Genomic DNA, 25,983 nt, shown 5'->3' with positions numbered 1-25,983 from the left:
ACAGGAGTTGGGGATAAAGCAAGTCTGAAATGCTTCATTTGTTTCTGTTCGTGTCTCAATCAGAGGGATTATATATTTCTATAGATATATTTCTTAAGGCTAAAGGGATCAAGGGATATGGGGAGAAAGCAGGGACAGGGTACTGAATTTGGATGATCAGCCATGATCTCATTAAATAGCGGATCAGGCTTGAGGGGCCAAATGGCCTACTCCTGCTCCTATCTTCTATGTTTCTATATTATATTGTGATGCTGCATGCTGCATAGTTTAAGGATTAAGTTCCCTGTTTACTAGGTATAACAAAATTATAAACCTATTTATAAAGAACACATTTACAATCTTGTAACACAGCGCAAAGCAGAAATTTTCTCCTAAAGTGTTAATCCTTCTAATTTCAGAAGTGTGAAAAAAATAAGCACGTACTGGACCCTTAATTTGTATTTTGAAGCTACAATAGATTAAACTCAGTAAAAGCACAAATATTGGTATAAAACTGAAAATATTCGGTAAATTGAATAGTGAAATGAACTGTCCCTGACTTTTAGGGCCTGCGACCTGTTTGCAGGTAGAGAGGTATGATAATATACTATATTGTCTCATAGAACATTATTTTTGCACCATCATGTCCATGATAGTAACAATGATTATGCAGCCAGGTTCTTTTATTTAGTATCATTACAGCATTGTTGCATCACTAAATGTTGCTATGAAACCTATTTTCTTCTTCACCAAATTTTAATTATTTATTCTAACAAGTTAGCCTGAACACAGCTGAGTTCCACAGAATTAGGGTCATTTATTATGAGTGTATAACTAGGAAAAACTGGGTTGAAATGAGCAAACCTGTTTTCATTGTATCCCTTTGGAGAAAGAATTACATTTTTAATCTATCTCATTGATAAACAGTGCTCCTACACCTACAAGTGTAAGTTTGGGACTATTCCATTTCTCTAAATAAGTATCATCATTCCGGAATACTTGTTTGTTTTCCACTATCCCTCCATCCCATAGAGTTGCATGCATCCTTTATGCATAAAGCATAGAACTATCAAACTGGGATCATGTAGTGTGATAAGACAATGGGTAAAGATTGATATCAGTAAGTATGTAAAGCATTCTATTTTATCTCTGTTCGTTATTCATCCATGGGTTGAATTTGCATCCAGACCTTAAGTGGAAAACTAGTATCTTAGAAGTTCATGATGCTACCAAGAAGATTACATTCATCACCTCTCCCATGACTGTTCCCCTTTTGAGTTTGTGTTTTGAGATGCTAAACTTTTCTTTGTCTTTGCTGCTTAAACACCAGGCAATATCAGCGTCGGAAATGGCCCAAAACGAAGAGACCAAACACCAAGTCCCTGTGAGTTGTGTGAGAAATGCTCCAATAGATCTGTCTACAACTCTGCTGCCACAGCAAATTGCTTGCTAACTGTTTTCTTGCATGCAAAGCCTGAGCTCAGCATGCACCGATGTTACTCTTCCTCTATTTTATATCAAATTAGTAAATCATTTATAGATTTGGTGTGCTGTAAAATGTGGAGAGATTATTCAAAGAAACAGTTACTCACACATGACTTATATTTATCTATTTAAATAAAAGTCTTGCATTTGCCTTAGCATTTGTCAAACTTCAAAGTGCCACAGTTGAAAGCATCGCACTTTCATCTGATTTACTCAAATATCTTATTCATAAAACAACAGCAAATAGGTAAGTAAACCTACCAATCAATGAAGAAGGAAATATGAAAACCACCAATCAAGAGTCAATAGGCAGTAAACAGCTACCAAAAAAAGAGCTAGCAAGGAAAAGAATGGAAACCAATGGAACTACTCAAAACAATTTTGGGCCACCAGCCATCTGACTTTAGAGGTAAAACAATACAGGCCCTGAAAACCTGTGGCTGTTCCAGCATGCTCCTGCAGGCGTCCACCAGGAAAGCCTGAACCTAGGCTGAGATTCAGATACAATGGGTCCCAGCCTTGTGCTGCGAAGAGGGTGAGTGGTGGGGTGGGGGGAAATTTTCGGGAGGAATGAGAGGTGCGTAGGAGCACTGGGATGTGGTCTGAGAATTTCAGAGTCAGGAGGGTATTTCTAGGGTGTGAAATATTGGAGAGGAGGATCTAAGAACCTATGAGTATTGGGACAAGGGTACTTGGGGGTCTGGGAGCATTGGAAGGAAGTAGGGTCTGACATTATTGGGGAATGTGGGCTGGTAGTGTTGGGGGGAGAGAAGGTATAAACCTTCAAGTTGTCCTGTAGTCTCCATGAATTAAAGATTCATCTTGGTTATTTTCTTGTAGAAAAATGATACAGGAAACTTTGTGCTATCCGGCACCGACGGGACCGAGCTGTTGCCGTTCCCTCAAAACTGCCGGACACACCAGCGCTAATGTTGAAGCATACGGAGCTTTTCATCTCCGTATCTGACAACAAACACTGTTGCTTAGCAACAGCTTCTAAACAGTCGGCCCGTACCTTGGAAGCGTCTCTGTAGCTTAGCAACAGCTTCAGAGAGACTTTCCAGAGCCTGACTGTTGGGAAAAAAAAAAGCCACGAGAAGAAAAAAAACCTAACAAAATGGCTCCTGATTTTTGCCGGTGGCTCGAGCTTAGCCTCCGGATAACACAAAGTTTCCTGTAAAAATATATATTTTTTCATTTTCTATGAACACTTTCATTTATTAGTTATAAAAATATTGGAAATGAGGGAAAATAGGCTGTTTGACTGGATGAACCGGTTAGAGACAGGAGGTCATGTGATGAAACCTCCTGGAAAATGTCCACCCAGAGTTGGTAACCCTAATGTGGTCTGCGGCAATCATTGGAAGAGTATGTCCAGAGTGAGAGTCAATCACAGCAAAGAAATGATCCAATCAGGTGTGATCGAATAAATTTGCTGATTAAATCTGCCTAGCTTAGAATAATTTTGTCCCTGATTAAGTATTACTAGAAGTGTTAATGAGAAAGTATTACAGAAAGTGTTACACTAAAGCAGGGGTCGATTCTCACTTGGGCCTACGGGGCCCCAGCCACATACAGGGCCCAGTAAACCGTAACACAGACAAACTGCATATAACTGCTGGATCAGTTCCTTTTAAGTCTCATATATTGTGATACGGTTTGTTTTATTGTTATTGCAGTGTTGTAACCATTCTACGGGCCTAACTTTTCATCCACTTTACCACATGTTGGTGTTTTAATGGATCGTGGGGGCAGGGTGGGTGGGGAGGGCAGGGATCGTTGTAGAGGGCCCCCAAAATTTCTTAAGGCTCAGAACCCCAAGAACTTTTAACCCGGCTCCCAGCTTGCACTGAAGTGTAACAGGAAGTGTGTGACGGCATGCAAGACTTTTAATGAATTAGACATTTTCAAAACAAAAATGCAATGATTTGCATTGTATCGTGGAATGTGTGGTAACTGTTTTGCTTTATGATTCCAAAATCCTAACCACTGTCTTTTACTTTTCTTTTCACCAGCATTGATTTCTCAGTGAAGGAGAACTCAAAACATTCTTTGTTTCTCTTCTGCTGGATTAGCCTGCTAAAACACTGCATGCATTTATAAAGTGTGTGAGTTTGGTTTTTATTTGAAATGCTATTGGTGTAGCAACCTTTACTAACCATCTATCATATTATGCATTTAATACCCCTCCATTGTTACCATTGCCTGAGTTTTTTTTATTTTTAAGATGTTGTAGCAAATCTTTGGGGGGTGGGGGGCTGGAGATTGATCCCCCCGTCATGCCAGATTTCTGGCTGAAAAGTACGAGCGTGATCTCTACCAAATTGGCAGCCGGTGACTTCTGAGTGCCTGGGGTGCCCGTCCAAAACAGGTGAGAGGATCTTGAATATGCTAATCAGGGGCCTAACCCCTGATTTAGGACCCTGATGGCAAATTTGGCAAAAAACAGACAAAGCATGCTGTACTCGGTTTCTCCGGGTTTACAGTGGCCTAACCAAAGGTCCTTAAAAGAATTGCTGTAGGCTGCTGAAAAACAAGTAAGTTTTCATATTTCTACTTGCCTTATTGTGTTGGATCTGGCACTGGATTTCTCTCTTTTTGGGTTCTTCAATATTGGGGTAAATTTTGAGACCTCCCACACGGCGGAAACGGGACTGCAGCGCCCCGAAGATGGTGGTGAATGGTTTTACTACCCCGTTCCCACCGTCGCTGTGGCTATCACTGGGCATCCAGAGTGCATGCCTGAGTCAGGTGGTAGGCCCAGTTAAAACTCAAATTGGCATCCTGTGACGTACAGAGGACCCCATTTGCCATTTTAGGAGAGTACTGGCTAGATTGTGCACTGCGCATACTCCGCCAGTATCAGCCCACAGTCTAGCTGAAGAGGAGCCGCCAGGTAAGTTTGTGTTTAATTTTGTGGGGCCAGGAGGAGCAGGGTTACTCTCTCTCAATTGTACAGCACAACGACACTCACTATCGAGGTTCACACATGTAGAATAGCAAGATACCTCAGGATTGCTGGAACCTGTGGAACTAATACCCAGAGCACAAGCCTGTGGGGCCAACTTTCATCTTTAGGTCCAAGTTAGTTCTGAATGGTTTAGAATCCAACTCCAGGCACAAGCTCAGATGGACCTAGAGAAGAAACTAGTGTTGGAAGAGGAAAGCTTGTGTAAGTGTCCCCATCTCTCTCACTTTCAATTAAAAGAGAGTCTCACGATGGGCAAACACAAATTCAGCAAGTTGTTGGTGAGCCTTAAAAGGCATTTCCATCTTTTTGGCTTTGCCAATGCAGCTTGCCAGCAGCATTTAAATGAGGCCTGAAGCCGAATTTCCCTTGGACCTCAGGCCAGCATGGACTGGCACACTGAACAGTCACCCTGCTGACTTTGTGCCCGTTTTGGCCGCAAGATGAATTTCTCCCCCTACGTTGTAATACCAGAACATTAGAAATGGACTACCAAAAATCATAAGAGGAATTAGGGGGCATTCTTGGGATTCCTCTCCTCACTTTTTTTTATGTCATACCGTTTCTTTGCTTGTTCATCATTTCTATATTTAAAATAGAATTGTGCATTTATATCCCCTGGGGTAAGGCAAGCCAGTGAAATCATTCTGTCCCAACAGAAATCATCTTTCCTTCATTCGTAAACAAGAGCCCCTTCTTTGGTCAGACTTGATGTGGTATATTTTGTCTCAAGATGCCATCAACACCAATTCTGAATTTAAAATGGAAAACAATTGTTGAGGCCAATTAGTAAATAGTTTTAAAATTCATTTGTTATCATTTTGAACCTGCTTCATGTTTTATTTCAGAGGACAACTTTGGGAAGGATGGGAAGGCTAAATTCCTGGAAAATGCTGACTTCATCGGCAGCATCAACTGGCAACAACTTGAAACTTTGTACAGACAGGGTGAAAACCTGTATAATTATCGACTGAATATCAATTTTAGCCTTGAAGACTGGATAAACTATGGGGCTGATGTAGATAGAATGTTTGCACTGTTGGGGAATTGTAATAGATACAGTAAACTATTAAGGATCACTTATGTAAATGAGGGTGGAGAGCCTCTTCCACTGGTTACTAGACTATCTACTGTAACTCAAAGCATTGCCTCACTTTGTTCACAAGCCATCATTTTGGAACGCAGCACTCTTGAAATACAGGAACTGACTTGATTCTACAGTAGCAGAGGAGGGAGGTGAAGCACCAGGATTACAGGACATTTCTGTAACCAATGCAAGTTTTAATTTGTTGCTAAAGCTCTCATGCAAGATTCAACCACTGCCAATGAATTTTTTGCTTAAATGAGGTTAAGGAAAATTCGGAAGACGGGAACAGAAATCGAAATCAATGCAAGAGAAGTAAATGTAAAAGAATGTAATGGGATGGGATGAACCGACTGGTGAAGACCTTATAGAATATGGCCTTGTTTTAAATGAAAGGGAACTGAATGCTTTAATAGAGGATAATGATTTTTATCAGTTACCAGCCCCATTCTGAGGATTCTGCTTTATTTCAGGGCTTGCATATCCGTCCAGCTTCTGCCACCATCATTTCTAGACAGCTTTGAGATACACATGATTGAGCTTCTGTATAATACGTAGAATTATATCTTGTAAATATTTACTACTTTTATGTCCATCAATGAAGTTTATTCAAGTGGTTTAGAATTTAAGTCAATACAAACTGGAATGCCCAGCTACATGAAATGAGGTCAGAAAAACAGCCACCATTGAAATTTCACCATTTGATTCACCTAATTGTTATTGAATTTTAAAATCTTCTTTCATGCTGATTTGTTGTTCAGTTTCATAAATTCAACTGGCATAGGTTGGTTGAAGACTGACTTTAACCTTACTGATGAAATCAAGATCTGGAAATATATCTTAAAAAATGATGTTTTCATTTAAATATAAATAAATTAATTAATTAATCCTTTACTGTGAAATAAAATAGACATAAAATAATTTAGTTTGTGGTATGCAGGTTAATCCAATCTGAGATAAATTTTGGGTCAGTAAGGTAGTCAGTAACTGGGCATACATGCCTGACAAAAAATATGGTCTAAAGATAGATAAAGTCAAATATGTTCTAGCAGCCTAGAACAATTAAAAAGTTATTTTTTAAAATGCTCTAAATTGAAGCACAAACAAAACTCTTTGATGTGACATATTTTACAACTTGCTCACTTCTTCAAACTAAAATGCTTGATTCTTTTCAAAGAAAATTTTCTGATGTATACAAGGAAAATTATTCATCCAGTTAGTTGTTTATTCCAGATTGTAAAGAGTTACTTTTTTACTATGTATCTCGTTAGTAGACATGCACTAATTGTAACGTTGTTTGAGATTTTAAAAATCATGTCATTCAAATAGCTACTACTGGGACACATTATAAATAAATGGTTTAAAATCTTACGAGTAAATTGAATAATCCCTGCTCCGAGCTGAAACACAACCTTTGGAAAGAGCAAGGGTCAAAGATAGAGCTACAATATTGTAGCTCTCCAACCCACAGTGCCTTTGTGTGCTGGCCCTTGTGGGAGCAGGATTTGTTGAATTTACCCTACAATATACTGTAAACATTTATCTTTTAACATTTCTTATGGACGTAAAAAGATTTTTGAGAAACATTGTTGCATAAAACCCAGTTGTGCAAACAAATTGTCATAATTACAAGTGTTTGTCTGGCTAAGCTTGTGTATTAATGATATATTAATTCTTACAAATATTTCAAACAAGAATGGAATATTTGGTTTTGTAACTATAACTTTCTCACAGTAGTGTTGAAACAGTCTGTCACCTTAGCACTGATGAAATCAAACTTTACTACAGACATCAGTTACAAGACTGAATCTTTTTTTTAAATGTTATTAAAATTTTACTGTGATGTGTTCAATAAATATTTGTCTATAGCCTTTATCAATATAAGTCTGAAACCTCACTGTCCTGTTTACAGTATTCCAGTACTTTCTGTTTGTCGAGACTGTGGAATCAAAGTGTTTAGCACAATTAGGATTAAGGATAACTTTCAGCATCAATTTGAACAACAAAAGCATTTTTTATTATTATTTCCTTCCCCGTTCCATATTTCTTGTTATTCCCCTTTAATATTAGTCTCTGAATGCTAAACAGTTGTCTACATTCTGTGTATCTTATATATCATGTACTCTTTGTAAAATTACTTTCTGTACATTTGCAATGCTAAATATCCTAAAGTAGATTTAGAGAACCACAGAATACTTCTCGATTCCTAACAATCTTGAGCTTTTTAAAAAAAATTGTAATTGTGTTACCTTTTGACTGATGCAGAAATAAATATTTCTGCAGTACTTAAAAAGTTAAAGATTGAAATATTGCCCATTGAACTCGGGGACAAAACCCCATTTTGAGTTCCAAAGTGAAGGAAATGCTTGTCTCAGTGACATGCTGCTGCCTATCTCAGGCACGTGTACTGCCCACCATCACCTATCTGTGGTGCTATTTTTACTTATTTTCGTGGTTCTGGGCGACACCTGAACGATTTGAATACTTCAACCGTCATGAGGATTTCAGGAACATGTTAGTAAACTAAGCACTGCAAAATAAGACAAATGCAAAGATGTCATGTCAAAATCTGAGTATACAGAATGGACATTATTTACTGAGTTCTTTTTATGGAAACTAAAATTATTTTCCAAGAAATACATTTTAAGATGCTAGATGTAAAGAATAAACGATGACCAATGACTCAAAAGTAAATCATTGCCTGCTTAGTTATTTGTCTGATTTCCATTATTAAGTAGTTAAAATATTTTTTAAAAATTTGATAATGTGGAAGTAGATTCTTTTCTTAGACAGTCCCTCGGAACCGAGGATGACTTGCCTCCACATTAAAAATGAGTTCGCAGGTGACTGATGAGTTCAATGCGGGACCTACAGTCTCTGTCACAGGTGGGGCAGATGGTGGTTGAAGGGGTAGGTGGGTGGGGTGCTTGGGTTGTCGTGCGCTCCTTGCGCTGCCTGCGCTTGGCTTCCGCTTGCTCCCGACGAAGAGACTCTTGTGTTCGGCGCCTTCCCGGATGCTTCTCCTCCACTTTGTGCGGTCTTGGGCCAGGGATTCGCAGGTGTCGGTGGGGATGTTACACTTTTTCAAGGAGGCTTTGAGGGTGTCCTTGAAGCGTTTCCTCTGCCCACCTGGTAAGGTAAGAAAAACTTGCATTTAAATTATGCCTTATCATGTCTCAAAGCATTTCAAATCCATAAAATTACTTTTGAAACCATGCTGTCCTGTACATTATGGGGTAGAGTTTCCGCTAGGTAGTGCTGTTTCTTTCAGTGCAATTCACCCAAAATCAGCCAAATCAGCGCAAAAGATCGAGGAATTTCAAGCGCAAATTACATCCAGTGCAAATCGAGGTTCTGCGATCGTTTGCGCTGGTTTAAAATACATCGTGCTGGAAGCCAGCTAAGGCTGGCACCCACAAAGCTGGCCATGATCCCAGATCGAATTAATCACCATGGCAAGTTTCCGCTCTTTTTTTAAACTAATTCCTGGGATGTGGACGTTGCTGGCAAGGCCAGCATTTATTGCCCATCCTTAATTGCCCTTGAGAAGGTGGTGGTGAGCCGTCGCCTTGAACCACTGCAGTCCGTGTGGTGAAGGTACTCCCACAGTGCTGTTAGGGAGGGAGTTCCAGGATTTTGACCCAGCGACGACGAAGGAATCCTGATGAAATCAGGATGGTGTGTGACTTGGAGGGGAAGTTGGAAGTGTTGGTGTTCCCATGTGCATGCTGCATTTGTCCTTCTAGGTGGTAGGAGTCATGGGTTTGGGAGGTGCTGTCGAAAAAGACTTGGCAAGTTGCTACAGTGCATCTTGTAGATGGTACACACTGCAGCCACACTGTGCCGATGGTGAAGGGAGTGAATGTTTAAGGTGGTGGATGGGGTGCCAATGAAGTGGGCTTCTTTGTCCTGGATGGTGTGGAACTTCTTGAGTGTTGTTGGAGCTGCACTCATCCAGGCAAGTGGAGAGTATTCCATCACACCCCTTACTTGTGCCTTGTAGATGGTGGAAAGGCTTTGGGAAGTCAGGAGATGAGTCACTCACTACAGAATACCTAGCCTCTGACCTGCTCTTGTAGCCACAATATTTATATGGCTGGTCCAGTTAAGTTTCTGGTCAATGGTGACCCCCAGGATGTTGATGGTGGGGGATTCAATAATGGTAATGCCATTGAATGACATTCTCTTGTTGCAGATGGTCATTGCCTGGCACCTGTGTGACGCGATTGTTACTTGCCACTCATCAGCCCAAGTTTGAATGTCGTCCAGGCCTTGCTGCATGCAGACACTGACTGCTTCATTATCTGAGGAGTTGCGAATAGAATTTAACACTGCAATCATCAGTGAACATCCCCACTTCTGACCTTATGATGGAGGGAAGGTCATTGATAAAGCAGCTGAAGATGATTGGGCCTAGGACGCAACATAATTGTGCCCATTTGCAGCCCTTTGAGGAAGCTCTTAAAATTAAGCTGGATTTTTTTTAGGTGCAAGGGCTCTAATAGGCACCTTTTTAAAAGCTTTTAAATATATATTTTTAATTTACTCTGAAACTCACTAGTGTACACCAATGAAACTAATAAATGGTTCTGTACAGTTTTTTTAAAGTCATTTTCAGTTATTTAAAATTAGGTTACTCAGGTGGCGGACTTGACACTGATTAAAAATGCTTATTATTTGTGATAAACCCATTTTCAGCTGTATTAATAAAACTGCACCAAGTTACCACTCTTTAATATATCAAGGAATATTTATTAATGCAAATAAAAAAATTACATTCTAAAACATTGTGCTGTTTCATGGAAGATTTTGCGCCCGGATCGCTGATTGCGCTCAAAGCGGAAACCCTACCTCTAGGTCTATGTATTAAATATCTGCAAATTAACAAAAATAAAACATGCATACACAAATCACACAGCTAAGCTTTATAGGTAAATAGCAACTAATTTGTGTACAGCAAGATCACACAACAACTACAGGCTGCGGGATTTTTTCTTCTTTCCTGGGAAAGGATGAAAGAGAGACACAGAGAATGATAGTCAAAGAAGATAAATAGAAATGTAGATAGCTGACATTGATCTGAAGACACAAATACAGTGCTGGTACAGAGAGAGCAGTGAGGAAGGAGATGAAACTTTAATGAAATGCAGTAATGGTTTGTGTGTTCTACAAACCTATGACTTAGCAGTGAAAGATTCTTGCTGGGAAAATAGACAGAAAGAAAGACTTGCATTTATATAGCACCTTTCACGCCCATAGGACATCCCAAAGCACTTTACAGCTAATTAAGTACTTTTGACGTGTAGTCAATGTAGTAATGTAATGTAATGGGAACAACCCTGATGGAAAAATAGCCTACTGCAAACTAACTATAATTTCTTATGGTGAAAAGTATAGATTACTATAAAAGCTGCAACAGACTAGAAAAAGTATTTTTAAAATGTGATATGCCAAGATAGGCAGATGTAACTTATTGGCAACTATACTTTCATAAATGGGTTTCAAGATACAGAATTACTGATGTAAGCAAATTGTAAGAATATTTTGCCAACATCTCTGTCTATCCTGATCAGTACTTATCCCTGAAGACCAGATGGAATGCAAGGAGCTAGCTCCTATACATAGTCCACCTAGTTTAGCAACAGATTGTAACTGAGCCGCAGACTTGTTAAATTAATACTTTGTATCTGTTTTCAGTGTTCTATCTCAGATATACACCGATACACATGAATCAAAATGATTCACCCACCCCAACCATTCATAACATGTTACAAAATAAGCAAGCAATATAATGTTTCACTGGCCACACTAGTTGGGGAATGGTTTGCTCCTGGACAGGTCTAGCCATTGTTTCCATTGCTAAATGTACTGCAGTATCAGTAGTAAGAACTTCTTTTATTTGTTTCAGTGTTAGTTTGACTTAATTGGTAGCTCTGTTGCCTCTGAATTTGAAGGTTGCAGAGTTAAATCCCACTCCAGAACTTGAACAAATAATTTAATCCGACACTTCTATGTTGTACTGTGGGCGAGTCTATTGTCCTTCAGAGGAAATATTAAACTGAGGTCCCATCTACTTGTTCAGGTGGATGTTAAAGATCGCATGGCACACTCTGAGAAGAGCAAGAAGTTCTCCTATGTCCTAGTCAACATTCTTCCCTCAACCAATATTACCAAAACAGATTATCTGGTCATTTACCTTCTTGCTGTTTGTGGGACTTGGCTGTGTGGAAATTGGCTGTTGTGTTTCCCTACAAAAAACTGTTACTGTATTTCAAAAAGTAATTTGTGTGATGTGCTTTGAGAGATCTCTCATGTGAGAAGGCATTTTATATATAAAAGTAAGTATTTATAAAAAAAGAGATAACAAAGAGGCTTAACAAAGGGCTGATGTTTTAAAATCTTTGACTGTTTAATAATAATCAAAATACAAACTTACTTATTTTTATATCCAAAAGATATCCTGGCTCTGAGTGCAAACTTTTGGTGAAGCGATTCGAGATGCCATGAAAGACATGACCAGCATTAATGACCCATCCCCTTTACTCCTAGACCTGTTTCCAAGGGTGCACAGCCTGAAGGACATAGCTGCCAGCCTGGGCCTGCGACAGGTGGTGAGAGAACCAACACGAGGGAAATACCTACTTAATCTCGTCCTCACCAATCTACCTCTCGCAGATGCATCTGTCCATGACAGTATTGGTAGCAGTGACCACCGCACAGTCATTGTTGAGACAAAGTCCCATCTTCACACTGAGGACACCCTCCATCGTGTTGTGTGGCACTACCACTGTGCTAAATGGAATAGATTCAGAACAGATCTAGCAGCTCAAAATTGGGCATTCATGAGGCGCTGTGGGCCATCAGCAGCAGCAGAATTATATTCTACCACAATCTGTAACCTCATGGCCTGGCATATCCCTCACTCTACCATTACCATCAAGCCAGGGGACCAACCCTGGTTCAATAAGGAGTGTAGATGAGCATGCCAGGAGCAGCACCAGGCGTACCTAAAAATGAGGTGCCAACCTGGGGAAGCTGCAACACAGGACTACATGTATGCTAAAAAGCAGAAGCAGCATGCTATAGACAGGGTTAAGCTATCCCACAATCAACAGATCAGATCAAAGCTCTGCAGTCCTGCCACATCCAGTCGTGAATGGTGGTGGACCATTAAACAACTAATGGGAGGAGGAGGCTCTATGAATATCCCCATCCTCAATGATGGTGGAGTCCAGCACATGAGTGTAAAAGACAAGGCTGAAGCACATGCAACCATCTTCAGCCAGAAGTGCTGAGTGGATGATCCATATTGGCTTCCTTCTGAGGTCCCCACCATCACAGAAGCCAGTCTTCAGCCAATTCGATTCACTCCACATGATATCAAGAAACAGCTGAGCACACTGGATACAGCAAAGGCTATGGGCCCTGACAATATCCCGGCTATCATGCTGAACGTTTAAACAAGTTTGTCAGAGGGCTGGGATCCTAAGTGTAGGCCCAGAACGGAGAGAAACAAAGCTGGAAGTGCAAGTTAGAAAAGCAGTCAGCAAAACTAGTAGGGAGCAGAAACAAAGACCAACAGTAAAGAGGGGAAAAGTGCAGAAAAATATTAAACAGGCAAAGTTGAAGGCACTTTATCTAAATGCACGTAGCATTCACAACAAGGTGGATGAATTAATGGCACTAATAGAAGTAAATGGGTATGATGTAATTGCCATTACAGAGACATGGTTGCAGGGTAACCAAAGCTGGGAACTGAATGTTCCAGGGTACTCAACATTTAGGAAGGACAGGCAAAAAGGAAAAGGAGGTGGCGTAGCGCTGTTAATAAGGGATGAGGTCGGCATGGTAGAGATAAAAGGTCTTGGCTCGGCAGATAGTGATGTAGAACTGGAATCAGTTTGGGTGGAGCTAAGAAACAGCAAAGGGCGGAAAACATTGGTGGGAGTTGTGTATAGGCCACCAAACAGTAGTGGTAATGTAGTGCACAGTATCAATCAAGGAATTAGAAGTGCATGTAACAAGGGCAAAACAGTAATCATGGGGGTCTTTAATCTACATATTGCCTGGGCAAATCAAATTACCACTAATGGTGTGGAGGACAAATTCTTGGCATGCATGCGAGATGGTTTCCTGGATCAGTATGTGGAGGAACCAACCAGGGAACAGGCTATTCTGGATCTGGTACTGTGTAATGAGAAAGGGCTAATCAATAATCTTGTGGTAAAGGGGCCTTTAGGGACAAGTGACCATAACATGATTGAATTTTACATTAAGTTTGAGAGTGATGTAGTCCAATCTGAAACTAAGGTCTTCAATCTAAACAGAGGAAACTACAAGGGTATGAGGGACAAGTTGGCCATGGAAGATTGGGAGGCTACACTAAAAGGTATGAAGGTGGACATACAATGGCTAACATTCAAGGAAATAATGCATAATTTGCAACAAACATATATTCCTCTAGGGCATAAAAACCCAAAAGGAAAAGTGATCCAACCATGGCTAACAAAAGCAATTAAAGCTAGTATTAAATCAAAGGAGGAAGCTTATAAAGTTGCCAGAAAAAGCGGTCAGCCTGAGGATTGGAATCTTTTTAGAAATCAGCAAAGGGGGACCAAGAAATTGATAAAGAAAGGGAAAATGGAATATGAGCACAAACTAGCAAAAAATATAAAAACGGATTGTAAAAGCTTCTATAGGTATGTGAAAAGGAAAAGACTGGTGAAGGTAAATGTAGGTCCTTTACAGTCAGAGACAGGAGAATTTATAATGGGGAATGAGGAAATGGCAGAGAAATTAAATAAATACTTTGTTTCTGTCTTCATGGAGGAAGACACAAAAAACCTCCCAGAAATACGAGAAAACCAAGGGTGTGGCGAGAATGAGGAACTTAAAGATATTATTAGTAAAAAAACAGTACTAGCAAAATTAATGGGACTAAAAGTCGATAAATCCCAAGGACCAGATGACCTATATCCTAGGGTTTTGAAAGAGGTGACCATTGGGATAGTGGATGCATTGGTTGTCATCTTCCAAAATTCTATAGATTCTGGAATGGTTCCTTCAGATTGGAGGAAATGTAACCCCGCTTAAGAAAGGAGGGAGAGAGAAAATGGGGAACTACAGACCGGTTAGCCTCACATCAGTAGTAGGGAAAATGCTGGAATCTATTATAAAGGATGCAATAACTGGGCACTTAGAAACTAATAGTAAGATTGGGCAGAGTCAACATGGATTTATGAAAGGGAAATCCTGTTTAACAAACCTATTGGTGTTCTTTGAGGATATAACTTGTGGAGTAAACAAAGGGGAACCGGTAGATGTAGTGCTATTTGGATTTTCAGAAGGCCTTTGATAAGGTCCCACACAAGAGGTTGGTGAACAAAATTAGGGCACATGGAATTGGGGGTAATATACTAGCAGGGATTGAGAATTGGTTAACAGACAGAAAACAAAGAGTAGGGATAAACTGGTCTTTTTCAGGATGGCAGGCTGTGACTAGTAGGGTACCGCAAGGAACAGTGCTTGAGCCCCAGCTATTCACAATCTATATCAATGATTTGGATGAGGGGACTAAATGTAACATTTCCAAATTTACTGATGATACAAAGCTAGGTGGCAGTGTCAGATGTGAAGAGGCTTCAAGGGGATCTCGACAGGCTAAGTGAGTGGGCGAGAACATTGTAGTGTGTCCGTGTGTTGATAAAGACACTGAAGACAGGAGTTGGTTCATAGGTATTTACTAAGCAAAGTCTGGGGGGGGGGGTTCTAACGGATATACACAATATACAGGCTTATATAGCCCGAGTGGCAATTACCGGCACTACAGCACACCTGGGGCTCTTAAAGGCACATACACTACAATTCCTCCCCTTTTAGCTAACCAGTACATCATATTTTAAGTAATTATTAATTACATGTTATAAGCAAAATAATATACATTGCTGTAGTTAATTAATTATAAGTCAGTCTCTCAGGAGGCTTCCTGACTCAGTCCGGATAATGCCTCGGGGGTGTAGTAGTTTCTGGTGGTGTAGTAGGTTCTTCTGGCAAGGCTGATTCGGCTTGAATGCCAGTGTCGGGTTCATCGGGTTCCAGTATCACCGGATCGGAGGTAGATATGGGTATCTCTACTTCATCATTAGATGTATAGAGTTGTGGTGTAGGTTGTCCCTTTTCGGATGACTTTATGATTTGGTCAGCATGGCGCCTTATTATGCTTTCTCCGATGTCCACGGTATACATCAGTGGTCCTAGTCGTGTGCAGATAGTTCCAGGCTGCCATTTCTTGGTACGGTAGTCCCGGGCCAAAACTTGTTGACCTATCTGGAAGGTTCTAGTTGGCCTTTCATTCATGCCTTGAAACTGCCGGTTCTCCACGTCCCTTCTGATGTTGGGCTTGACCAAATCCAGCCGGCATCTTAGGTTTCTATTGAAGAACATCATGGCGGGAGTTTGGTTGGTAACCATATGTGTTGCATTCCTATATGCGAATAAGAAGTTATCCACCTTGTGCTGAAGTTTTATGTCTTCATTACCCATGGCCTTTATGGCCTTCTTGAAGATCTGGACAAACCTTTCAGCCAATCCATTGGTGGCGGGATGGTATGGGGCGGACGTGTAGTGCTTAACCCCATTGTTTTTTAAGAACTTTCTGAATTCTTCGGACACAAATTGCGGTCCATTATCAGAACAGATCTGTTCCGGCAGCCCATTCCTGGCAAATATGGTCCTTAATACTGTGATGGTTTTTTCCGTGGTGGTGGAGGACATCTTTATTACCTCCGGCCACTTGGAGTGTGCATCAACCGCGATTAAGAACATTGAGTCCATAAATGGACCAGCAAAGTCATGAGGGCCACTCCCATGGATGTAGAGGGGCTTGTGGTGGAGCGTTTTGGACCTTCTGGCATCCTAGGCAGCTCTTGGTCATTTCTTCGATGTCTCCATCGATACCTGGCCACCATACAAACGCCCTAGCTAGGTTCTTCATTTTCACTCCACCCAGATGCCCCTCGTGAAGCTCCTTTAGCACTTTATCCTGGAGTTTGGGTGGAATCACCACTCTGGATCCACACATCAAGGTTCCTCGGCACACTGACAGCTGTTCTCTTCTTTGCGAGAATGCTGGCAACAGTGGTTCGCCATGGGCTGGCCATCCCTTCACTGTTATATCGTAGACCCGTGAAAGAGTCGGGTCATTTCTTGTTTCCCTTTCAATGGCAGAATTTGTTACTGGTAGGCATTCCACTATGGTGGAGTGGAACATCTCCATTGGGTCTACTGTAGGTGCCTCTTCTACCGTTGGCAACGGTAGGGGCGATAAACCGTCAGCATTCCCATGCTGTTTTGACCCTTTGTATTCTATGTTGTATTGGTGTGCCCCTAGAAAAAGGGACCACCTCTGTAGCCTTTGCGCTGTCATAATGCGAACGCCCTTTTTAGGGTTGAATATGGAGATGAGGGGTTGATGGTCAGTCAACAAGGTAAATTTTTGTCCGTGTAGGTAATGGTTGAATTTCTTTACTTCCCATACCAGGCTGAGTGCTTCCCTGTCGATTTGGGCATAGTTACGCTCAGCTGAGTTCAATGAGCGTGACGCAAAAGCTATCGGCCGTTCCGAGCCATCAGGGAATTTATGCGATAATACTGCTCCTATGCCGTAAGGGGATGCATCGCACGCCAGTCTGATTGGCAGTGATGGGTTGTAATGAGCCAAAACTTCTTTGGATGTGATTAAGTCTTTGCATTTATGGAAGGCACGTTTGCAGTCTTCATTCCATTTCCAAATTATTCCTGTTTGTAGCAGTTCATTAAGAGGGTGGAGAAGAGTTGATAAGTTCGGTAAAAATTTATGATAGTAATTTATTAATCCCAGGAACGACCTTAATTGTGAAACATTTTCAGGTGCTGGGGCTTTTATGACCGCTTCAATTTTTTCAGGTGACTTATGCAACCCTTCCTTATTTATTAGGCCAGAAATTGGTGAACGGGGCTTGCCGCGCGTGCAAGCCCCGTATATGCACTTACCCCGCGCTACTGCCGATCAGCTCCAGGGACGCCTGGACTTGGTGTTTGAAAAAGAAGAATCCCGGGCAGCGTATGACGTCACGCCGCCCAGGAGTGCAGCCAGCGCGAAGCCAGGAGCGTGCAGTGTAAGTGAGACACGCTCCTTGAGGTCTCAGTTTCACTGGACATGCCCCCAATGTTTCTGTCAAGCTGCTAAGCATTTTTACGTGCAAAGCAGCAGTTTAAATAGGTTTTTGGAAGTTTTTTGAAGATTTTGGTAACTTTTATAAACTTTTTTAAATGTTTACATTATTTTGAGTAATCTGAAGTAGTTTTAAAGAGAATTAAAGCAATTTAAAGACTTTTAAAAGCCCTAAAAGAATTTTTTTAATTCCATTTATTTATTTAGCAATGTCGTCGTCATACGTGTCTTCACACTGTTCCCTTTGGGGAACTGTATGAAGTGGTGGAAGGATTTATGGCCATGATTAACGCTCATTCCGTGACCGTAACCATCTTTGAACCAGCCATTAGGGCGGTTAGTCCTATGGCGGGAGGGTTTTACGGGCTCCCACAAGCTATACAAGGAGGGGGGGGCCACCCACACCCACGGACGCAAATATCCCACTGGATGTCAACCCAGAATTTAGAGCCGGAGCTCCGACTCCACTTGCCGGGACTGTCTGGAGCGGGGTTCGAAACCCTACCCTGATCTGGCCCAGCGGCGGGGATCCTACCGCTATGACAAAGGCCCAATCCGATTAGCAACGTGAAATGGCAGCATAGGGCTCCAGTCACGGGGAGGGAAAAGGCGCAGGAAACGTATGGGTGTCACCTTTTGTGCGGAGTGGGCCTTTTGCGTAGCAGTAAGCATCCCCGCCGCTGGGCCAGAAGGAGTAGGGTTTTGAACCCCACTCCAGACAGTCCCGGCAAGTGGAGTCGGAGCTCCAACTTTAAAGTCTGGGTGGACATCCAGCGGGATACTTGCGTCCGTGGGTGTTGGTGGCCCCCCCCCTCAGATGGGTTGTGGGAGCCCGTAAAACCCTCCCGCCATAGGACTAACCACCCTAATGGCTGGTTCAAAGATGGTTACGGTCACGGAATGAGCGTTAATCACGGCCATAAATCCTTCCACCACTTCATACAGTTCCCCAAAGGGAACAGTGTGAGGATACGTACGATGATGACCTCTTGCGCAATGCACCTCCTTGGACCCTCAGTCGCAGATGCGAGGGGGCAAGTCGTGCAATTGTTAAATTTTTCATTTTATTGACATGTAAAATGTTGGCCCAGTAATTCCCTTCCAAATGCGCGAGTACGGCCGGGGTACTTACGCATCTGGCCGGATGAAATGCCGGTTTTCAGCATGCACAGTGCATGTGGGGAAAACCGGCATTTCCTGTCCTCTGAACGAAGGGGTTCAGAGGCAGAACGCGTGCGACTGCACAGGCAGCGCGTGCGCAGTATAATTCGCCGCTTTCATTAATGCTTTCAGTGAGGTCAAGTCATTACAACTTACACATGAAAAAAGCATGGGTACAGTTGCTCCAGAGGCTGCGGAGGAAGATATTTATTATCGTGGAGCTTCTGAAAGTATGTATGTCTGTATATATTCCTTTGCGTGTTATGTATATATTCCTTTACTTATGTGTATGAATGTATTATTTAATTATGACTTTCAGAGAAAGTAACTTATTGGAAAATCATAATTAAAAACATACATTCATACACATTAGTAAAGGAATATAAAACATACATACATATATGTAAAGGAATATATGTGGACATACATGCATAACTCATTCTCACATTCCATTCACACAGCCACAATTGCTCCTTCTACCTACCGTTCTGAAAACCCTTTTAAAAAAAAAATTTAAACTTTAAAACTTACTTAAAATTTCTTAAAATAACTTCCCTCCCTTTCCCAAACAAAAATATTGCATTTCAGAAGCTCCACGATAAAATATATCTTCCTCCGCAGCCAATGAACAACTTTACACTTGCTTTTTTCAAGTGTAACTTCTAAGGACTTACCCTCACTGAATCTATCATTGAAATCCACAAAGTTCACTGCGCAAGCGCTGCCTGTGCAGTCGCACGCGCTGTGAGTAGACCTCGGGTCTGGAAATGCCGGCGTTCCCCGCATTCGCTGTTCCTGCTGAACGCCGGCATTTCCAACGGCCAGATGCGTGAGTACCCAGAATGTACTCACACTTCTGGCCGCGAATTTCTGGCCCATTATGTGGCCACAATATGATATTTGATTTCGGAAAAATTTGCACTTAGGGTGATTTGCTCGTAGGCCCCATTCTCTCAGCCTAGTGAGCACCTGCTCTAAATTGGCAAGGTGCTCGTTGTCGTTTTCTCCTGTTACAAGGATGTCGTCTAGGTAGCATTGAGTCCCCGGAATCCCTTGGAGGACTTGCTCCATAGCTCTTTGCCAGATAGCTGGAGCGGATGCTACTCCGAAAACCAGTCGATTGTACTGGTACAGACCTTTGTGTGTATTTATCGTGAGATATTTTTTAGAGGCCTCTTCAACCTCCATCTGTAGATATGCCTGTGCCAAGTCAATTTTGGTGAAACGTTTCCCTCCGGATAGTGAGGCGAAAATATCTTCTATCCTCGGAAGAGGATACTGTACCGTGTGAAGGACCGGGTTTACAGTCACCTTGAAGTCTCCACAGATGCGAATTTTTCTCTGTTCTTCAGATTTATCATTCTTCAATGCTTTCTTCATGACTGGGACGATGGGTGTTGCCCACTCGCTCCAATCTATTTTAGATAATACGCCTGCCTTTTCCAAATTCTCCAGCTCTGCCTCGACTGCTGGACGAATTGCGTACGGCACCGGTCTTGCCTTAAAAAACTTGGGAATTGCTGCATTTTCCACTTTTATTGAGGCGGTGATGCCTTTCAAGGTTCCTAGTTTCTCTTGAAACACTTCCTTGGCGTTGGCCAAGATGTCTTTTAATCGTTCAGGTATGACGTCATCATCATTTTTTTTCCTTACTGGTCACCGTCAGTGCCTGAATGGAGTGCCAGTCTAAATGTATTTTTCTGATCCATTCACGTCCCAACAGCGGTGGACCACCATCTTGTAGAACGTATAAATACAACTTCGGTATTTCCTTGCCGTTGTATACAACAGGCACCCTTATTTTTCCTTTGGGGTATACTTTCTGCCCCGTATATGTTTTCAAGATAATGGATGTGTCTTTTAAAGGTATATGCAGAAATAGCCGCTCGTAATCCCGTCAATTTATGATGGTCAGAGCTGATCCTGTATCTAGCTCCATTTTAACTGGGGACCCTGCTATTGTGAGGGTAACCCAAATGGTCTGGTAATCTTCTTTGGCAATTACATTATGTAATTTGAGAGAGCTTAGTCTCTTGTTCTCGGAGTCGCTATCGCTCTTCTGGTCTTCGGAGCTACTGTCCGTCATCATTTGTACCTTTCTGTGCTTTTCCTTATTGATTTTTTTCCTGTTAGTGGATTTTTTGTTTCCAGATCGGCACACACGTGGAATGTGTCCCATCTTTCCGCATTGCCTGCATGCTTTGTCCTTGAACCAGCAGTCCCTCTGGTCATGGGTGGATCTGCCGCAGCGATAACATCTCTCGAAACCCCGTGTCATTTCATGGGTGCCAAAGTCCTGTGGCCTTTGCTGTATCTCTGCAGCTCCTATTGCACTGAAAGCCTTGTCCAGTGTTAAATCTTTCTCAGAAAATAGCCTTTTTTGTGTTTCTACACTTAGGGGATCGCAGATGAATTTGTCTCGCAGAGAATCTGCCAGTCCTGCCTCGAATTGGCAGTGTAGGGTATCAACAATCTCCTTAAAATTCTTGTCCATCGGTTCGGCTGGAGTGATTAAGTTTCGTAACAGCTTGTATGTCTTTGCGCCCATTAGATCCAGAAGTACTGAAGCTTTTTTTTCATCTTCTATTCCATTTGCGGTGCAATATATCTCCACCCTTTCCACATATGTGGTCCAATCCTCTATCTCGTTATCAAAAGCATCAATATTGCCAGAATTAGGCATCTTAGAAAAGATATGGTGCTTCCCGTGCTTTTCTTTCTTTTCTGTAGAAAAGATATGGTGCTTCCCGCGCTTTCCCGCCGCTGCTGCCGATGACAACGCTGTTTCCCGCAGTTTCCGTTCTTTTAAAAAAAAAATTATTTACAGTTGGAGACTCGTTCCCGCCGGACTCTCTCTGTAGGTCTGAACGCCGACCTGCTTGCAGCCACGCCGGCCGTCTCCCGAGTGCTCCCTCCCAGTCCGTTACTGCTTGCCTCCGGTTTCGCTGCCTGTCTCAGCTGTAGAGCCAGCCGCTGGAGCCCCAGCCTGACGCCCAGGAAGGATTAGCGCAGTACCTGCCACCAGCTTGGCCAGCTGGTGAAACCACAGCTTCTCTCACTTCCTTGAGTCTTCTGGATGCCCGAGGAATCGATGTCCTGGAGGTGCTGCCGAATTGCAGGTAAGTCCGTTTCCATTTCATCGCCACTGTAGTGTCCGTGTGTTGATAAAGACACTGAAGACAGGAGTTGGTTCATAGGTATTTACTAAGCAAAGTCTGGGGGGGGGGGGGTTCTAACGGATATACACAATATACAGGCTTATATAGCCCGAGTGGCAATTACCGGCACTACAGCACACCTGGGGCTCTTAAAGGCACATACACTACAAACATGGCAGATGGAATATAATTTGGATAAATGTGAAGTTTGGTAGAAAAACAGAAAGGCAGAGTATTTTCTAAATGGTGAAAGATTGGGATGCAGATGCTCAAAGGGACCTGGGCGTCCTTGTACATGAGTCACTGAAAATGAATGTGCAGGTGCAGCAAGCCATTAGGAAGGCAAATGGTATGCTGGCCTTCATTACAAGAGGATTTGAGTACAGGAGTAAAGAAGTCTTACTCCAATTATATAGGGCCTTGGTGAGACCACACCTGGAGTACTGTGCACAATTTGGTCTCCTTACCTAAGGAAGGATATACTTGCCATAGAGGGAGTGCACTGAAGGTTCACGAGATTGATTCCTCGGATGGCGGGACTGTCGTATGAGAAGAGATTGAGTAATCTAGGCCTGTATTCTCTTGAATTCAGAAGAATGAGAGGGGATCTCTTTGAAGCATACAAAATTATTACAGGGCTTGATAGGGTGGATGCTGGGAGAATGTTTACCTTGGCTGGGGAGTGTAGAACCAGGGGCCACAGCCTCAGGATAAAGGGTAGGCCATTCAGGACTGAGATGAGAAGAAATTTCTTTACACAGAGAGTGGTGAATCTTTGGAATTCTCTACCCCAGAGGGCTGTGGAGGCTCAGTCATTGGGTATATTAAAAACAGAAGTCAATAGATTTCTGACTAGTAAGGGCATCAAGAGATATGGCGATAGGGCTGGTGAATGGAGTTGAGGCAGAAGATCAGCTATGATCTCATTGAATGGCGGAGCAGGCTCGAAGGGCCGAATGGCCGACTCCTGCTCCTATTTCTTATGTTCTTATGTTCTTATCAACAATGTTAGCAAGCGGCACTTACTCACTGTTGTGTATGTGCCTTTAAGAGAAGAACTGATTCTATACTGCAGTACCGGCAGTGACCACCCCTGTATATAAAGCCATAGCAGGCTTCTGTATTTCAGTCTTGAATTACTCTCTGTTCAGTAAATACCTGTTTTATTGTTCTCCTGATAAACACTCACAAAGGCCTTTACCAGTAAAATCGACTGGTATTCGGGGTAGCATCAGCCCCGGCTATTTGGCAGCGGGCGATGGAACAAGTCCTGCAAGGGATCCCGGGGACCCAGTGTTATTTGGACGACATCCTGGTTACGGGCGAAAATGACAGTGAACACCTTGCCAACCTGGAGCAGGTGCTCACGAGATTACAGGAATATGGGCTACGAGCCAACCGCCCCAAATGCGAGTTCTTCAGGAGACAAATCTCGTATTGTGGACACATGATTGATGAGGAAGGGTTGCATAAGTCGTCAGACAATGTTGAGGCTCCAGCACTGGAAAATGTGTCGCAACTGAGGTCGTTCCTCGGGTTGGTGAACTACTACCATAAGTTCTTGCCGAATTTATCTACAATTCTACACCCACTGAACGCCCTGCTGCAAACTGGAGTAACATGGAAATGGAGTGATGAGTGTTAGCGTGCCTTTCAGAAATGTAAATGCCTAATCACTTCAAAAGAAGTATTGGCCCACTACAATCCAACACTACCGATTCGGTTAGCATGTGATGCGTCTCCCTACGGCATCGGAGCGGTGCTGTCACACAAATTCCCTGATGGTTCAGAGAGGCCAATAGCCTTTGCGTCGCGCTCGTTAACCTGAGCCGAGCGTAACTATGCCCAGATTGACAGGGAGGCCCTCAGCCTGGTGTGGGGGGTGAATAAGTTCAATCACTATCTGCACGGGCAGAAATTCACCCTACTGACTGATCATCAGCCCCTGGTCTCCATTCTTAACCCAAAGAAGAGCGTTCCGGTGATGACGGCGCAACGGCTGCAAAGATGGTCACTTTTTCTAGGGGTACATCAGTACAACATAGAGTACAAGGTTACGAAACAGCATGGAAACGCTGATGGGCTGTTACGCCTACCGTTGCCTATGGTAGAGGAAGCACCTGCAGTGGACCCTGTTGAGATATTCCATGCGACCATAGTCGAATGTCTACCTGTTACAAACTCAAGTATAGAGAAGGAAACCCGAAATGACCCAACACTCTCTCGGGTCTATGATTTGACGGTGAAGGGATGGCCAGCACATGGCGACTCACTGTTGCCAGCATTCTCGCCAAGGAAAGAACAGCTGTCAGTGTGCCGGGGGACCTTGATGTGTGGATCCCGAGTGGTAATTCCACCCAAGTTGAGAGATAGAGTGCTCAATGAGCTTCATGAGGGTCATCTGGGAGGGGTAAAAATGAAGAGCCTAGCCAAGGCGTTTGTGTGGTGGCCGGGAATCGATAAAGAAATCGAGGATATGACCAAGAGATGCACAGAATGCCAGAAGGTCCAAAACGCTCCACCACAGGCCCCGCTACATCCATGGGAGTGGCCCTCATCTCCATGGCAACGGGTACACATTGATTTTGCTGGTCCATTTATGGACTCAATGCTTTTAATAGCCGTGGATGCGCACTCGAAATGGCCTGAGGTCATCAAAATGTCCTCCACCACCACGGAGAAAACTATTGCAGTCCTACGGACCATTTTTGCCAGGAACGGCTTGCCAGAACAGATTTGCTCCGACAACGGACCACAGTTTGTTTCCGAAGAGTTCCGGAGGTTCTTGAAAAAGAATGGGGTGAGGCATTACACATCCGCCCCATATCATCCAGCCACAAATGGATTGGCTGAGAGGTTCGTACAAACCTTTAAGGCAATAAAGGCTATGTACAATGACAACAAGGTGGACAATTTCCTGTTCGCCTACCGGAATGCGACACATGCAGTCACCAACCAGGCCCCAGCCATGATGTTCTTTAACTGAAGGTTAAGATCTCGTCTGGATTTGCTCAGATCAAACGTACGAAGAGATGTTGAGAGTAAGCAATTCCAGCACATCCATGAGAAGCCAACAAGGAGCTTCAATGTAGGGCAACCATTCTTGGCCCGCGAATACCGAACAGAAAAATGGCAGCCAGGAACGATATGCACATGGCAGGGCCCACTAATGTACACAGTGGACATTGGGGAGAGCATCGTGAGACGCCATGCTGACCAGATCCTAGAGTCACAGGAACAAGTCAACCCCATGCCTCGCCCATACGTACCTGGTGATGAACCCGACGTACAGGTCGCACCTACCCCAGAAACAGTAGCATCGGAAGCTGATGAACCAACCGATGACAGGGGGCCAGAATCGCCTCCGCACCAAGAGCAAGACACTCGGGAAAGGCGCTATCCAGAAAGGATCAGGAAGCCTCCCCAAAGACTGAATATATAAATAGACTATTTTCAGCTAATGTTGCATGTTAAAAGTGTTAATTGTAATTAGTTTGATATTTAATTGTTAAATGAGTGTTATGGTACTGTTAATCTAAAAGGGGAGGAATTGTAATGTATATACCTTTTAAGGGAGGAACTACTTTTTACAGCTCATGTATACTGTAGTACCGGCAGTGACCACACCTGTATATAGCACTGAGTAGTAATCTGTACAGGCAGTTCCACTGTGAGCCATGTTGAGTAAACACCTGTTGTACCGTTTCTCCTGCAGTCTGTGTCTTATTATACACAGACACAACAGACAAGGGCAGCAGGCACATGGGAACACCACCATCTCCAAGTTCCCCTCCAAGTCACACACATAGAAACATAGAAACATAGAAGATAGTGTAATGATCAATAACATGTCATTCTATAGTGGACACTAGGTGGAGCCGTAGAGCTGTATATAGCTGTATGTATAAGACTACACTACCCAGCTGTATGTATATTA

The 25,983-nt window shown here is 42.8% G+C and overlaps 1 protein-coding gene across 14 annotated transcripts in view; it reads left to right on the top strand.

The window, feature by feature from the left end:
- The window catches only part of LOC147108681 (extracellular sulfatase Sulf-2-like), a 409,937-nt gene extending 401,727 nt beyond the window's left edge, over window positions 1–8,210 (top strand). For all 14 annotated transcript variants that reach the window (XM_086005391.1, XM_086005393.1, XM_086005392.1 and 11 more), the window contains 2 exons: window positions 1,310–1,363; window positions 5,281–8,210. In XM_086005391.1, the coding sequence (XP_085861517.1) occupies window positions 1,310–1,363; window positions 5,281–5,311 (85 nt within the window). In that variant the 3' untranslated portion in view covers window positions 5,312–8,210. The remainder of the gene's footprint in view (window positions 1–1,309; window positions 1,364–5,280) is intronic.
- The last annotated feature ends 17,773 nt before the right edge of the window (window positions 8,211–25,983 follow it).

This window comes from Somniosus microcephalus, chromosome 13 (genome assembly GCF_052327205.1).
Source record: "Somniosus microcephalus isolate GS21.2 chromosome 13, FLI_Smic_1.0, whole genome shotgun sequence".
Taxonomy (NCBI): Eukaryota; Metazoa; Chordata; class Chondrichthyes; order Squaliformes; family Somniosidae; genus Somniosus; species Somniosus microcephalus.
Note: the sequence above shows the minus strand (reverse complement) of the source record. Positions and strands in the feature narration are given on the sequence as shown.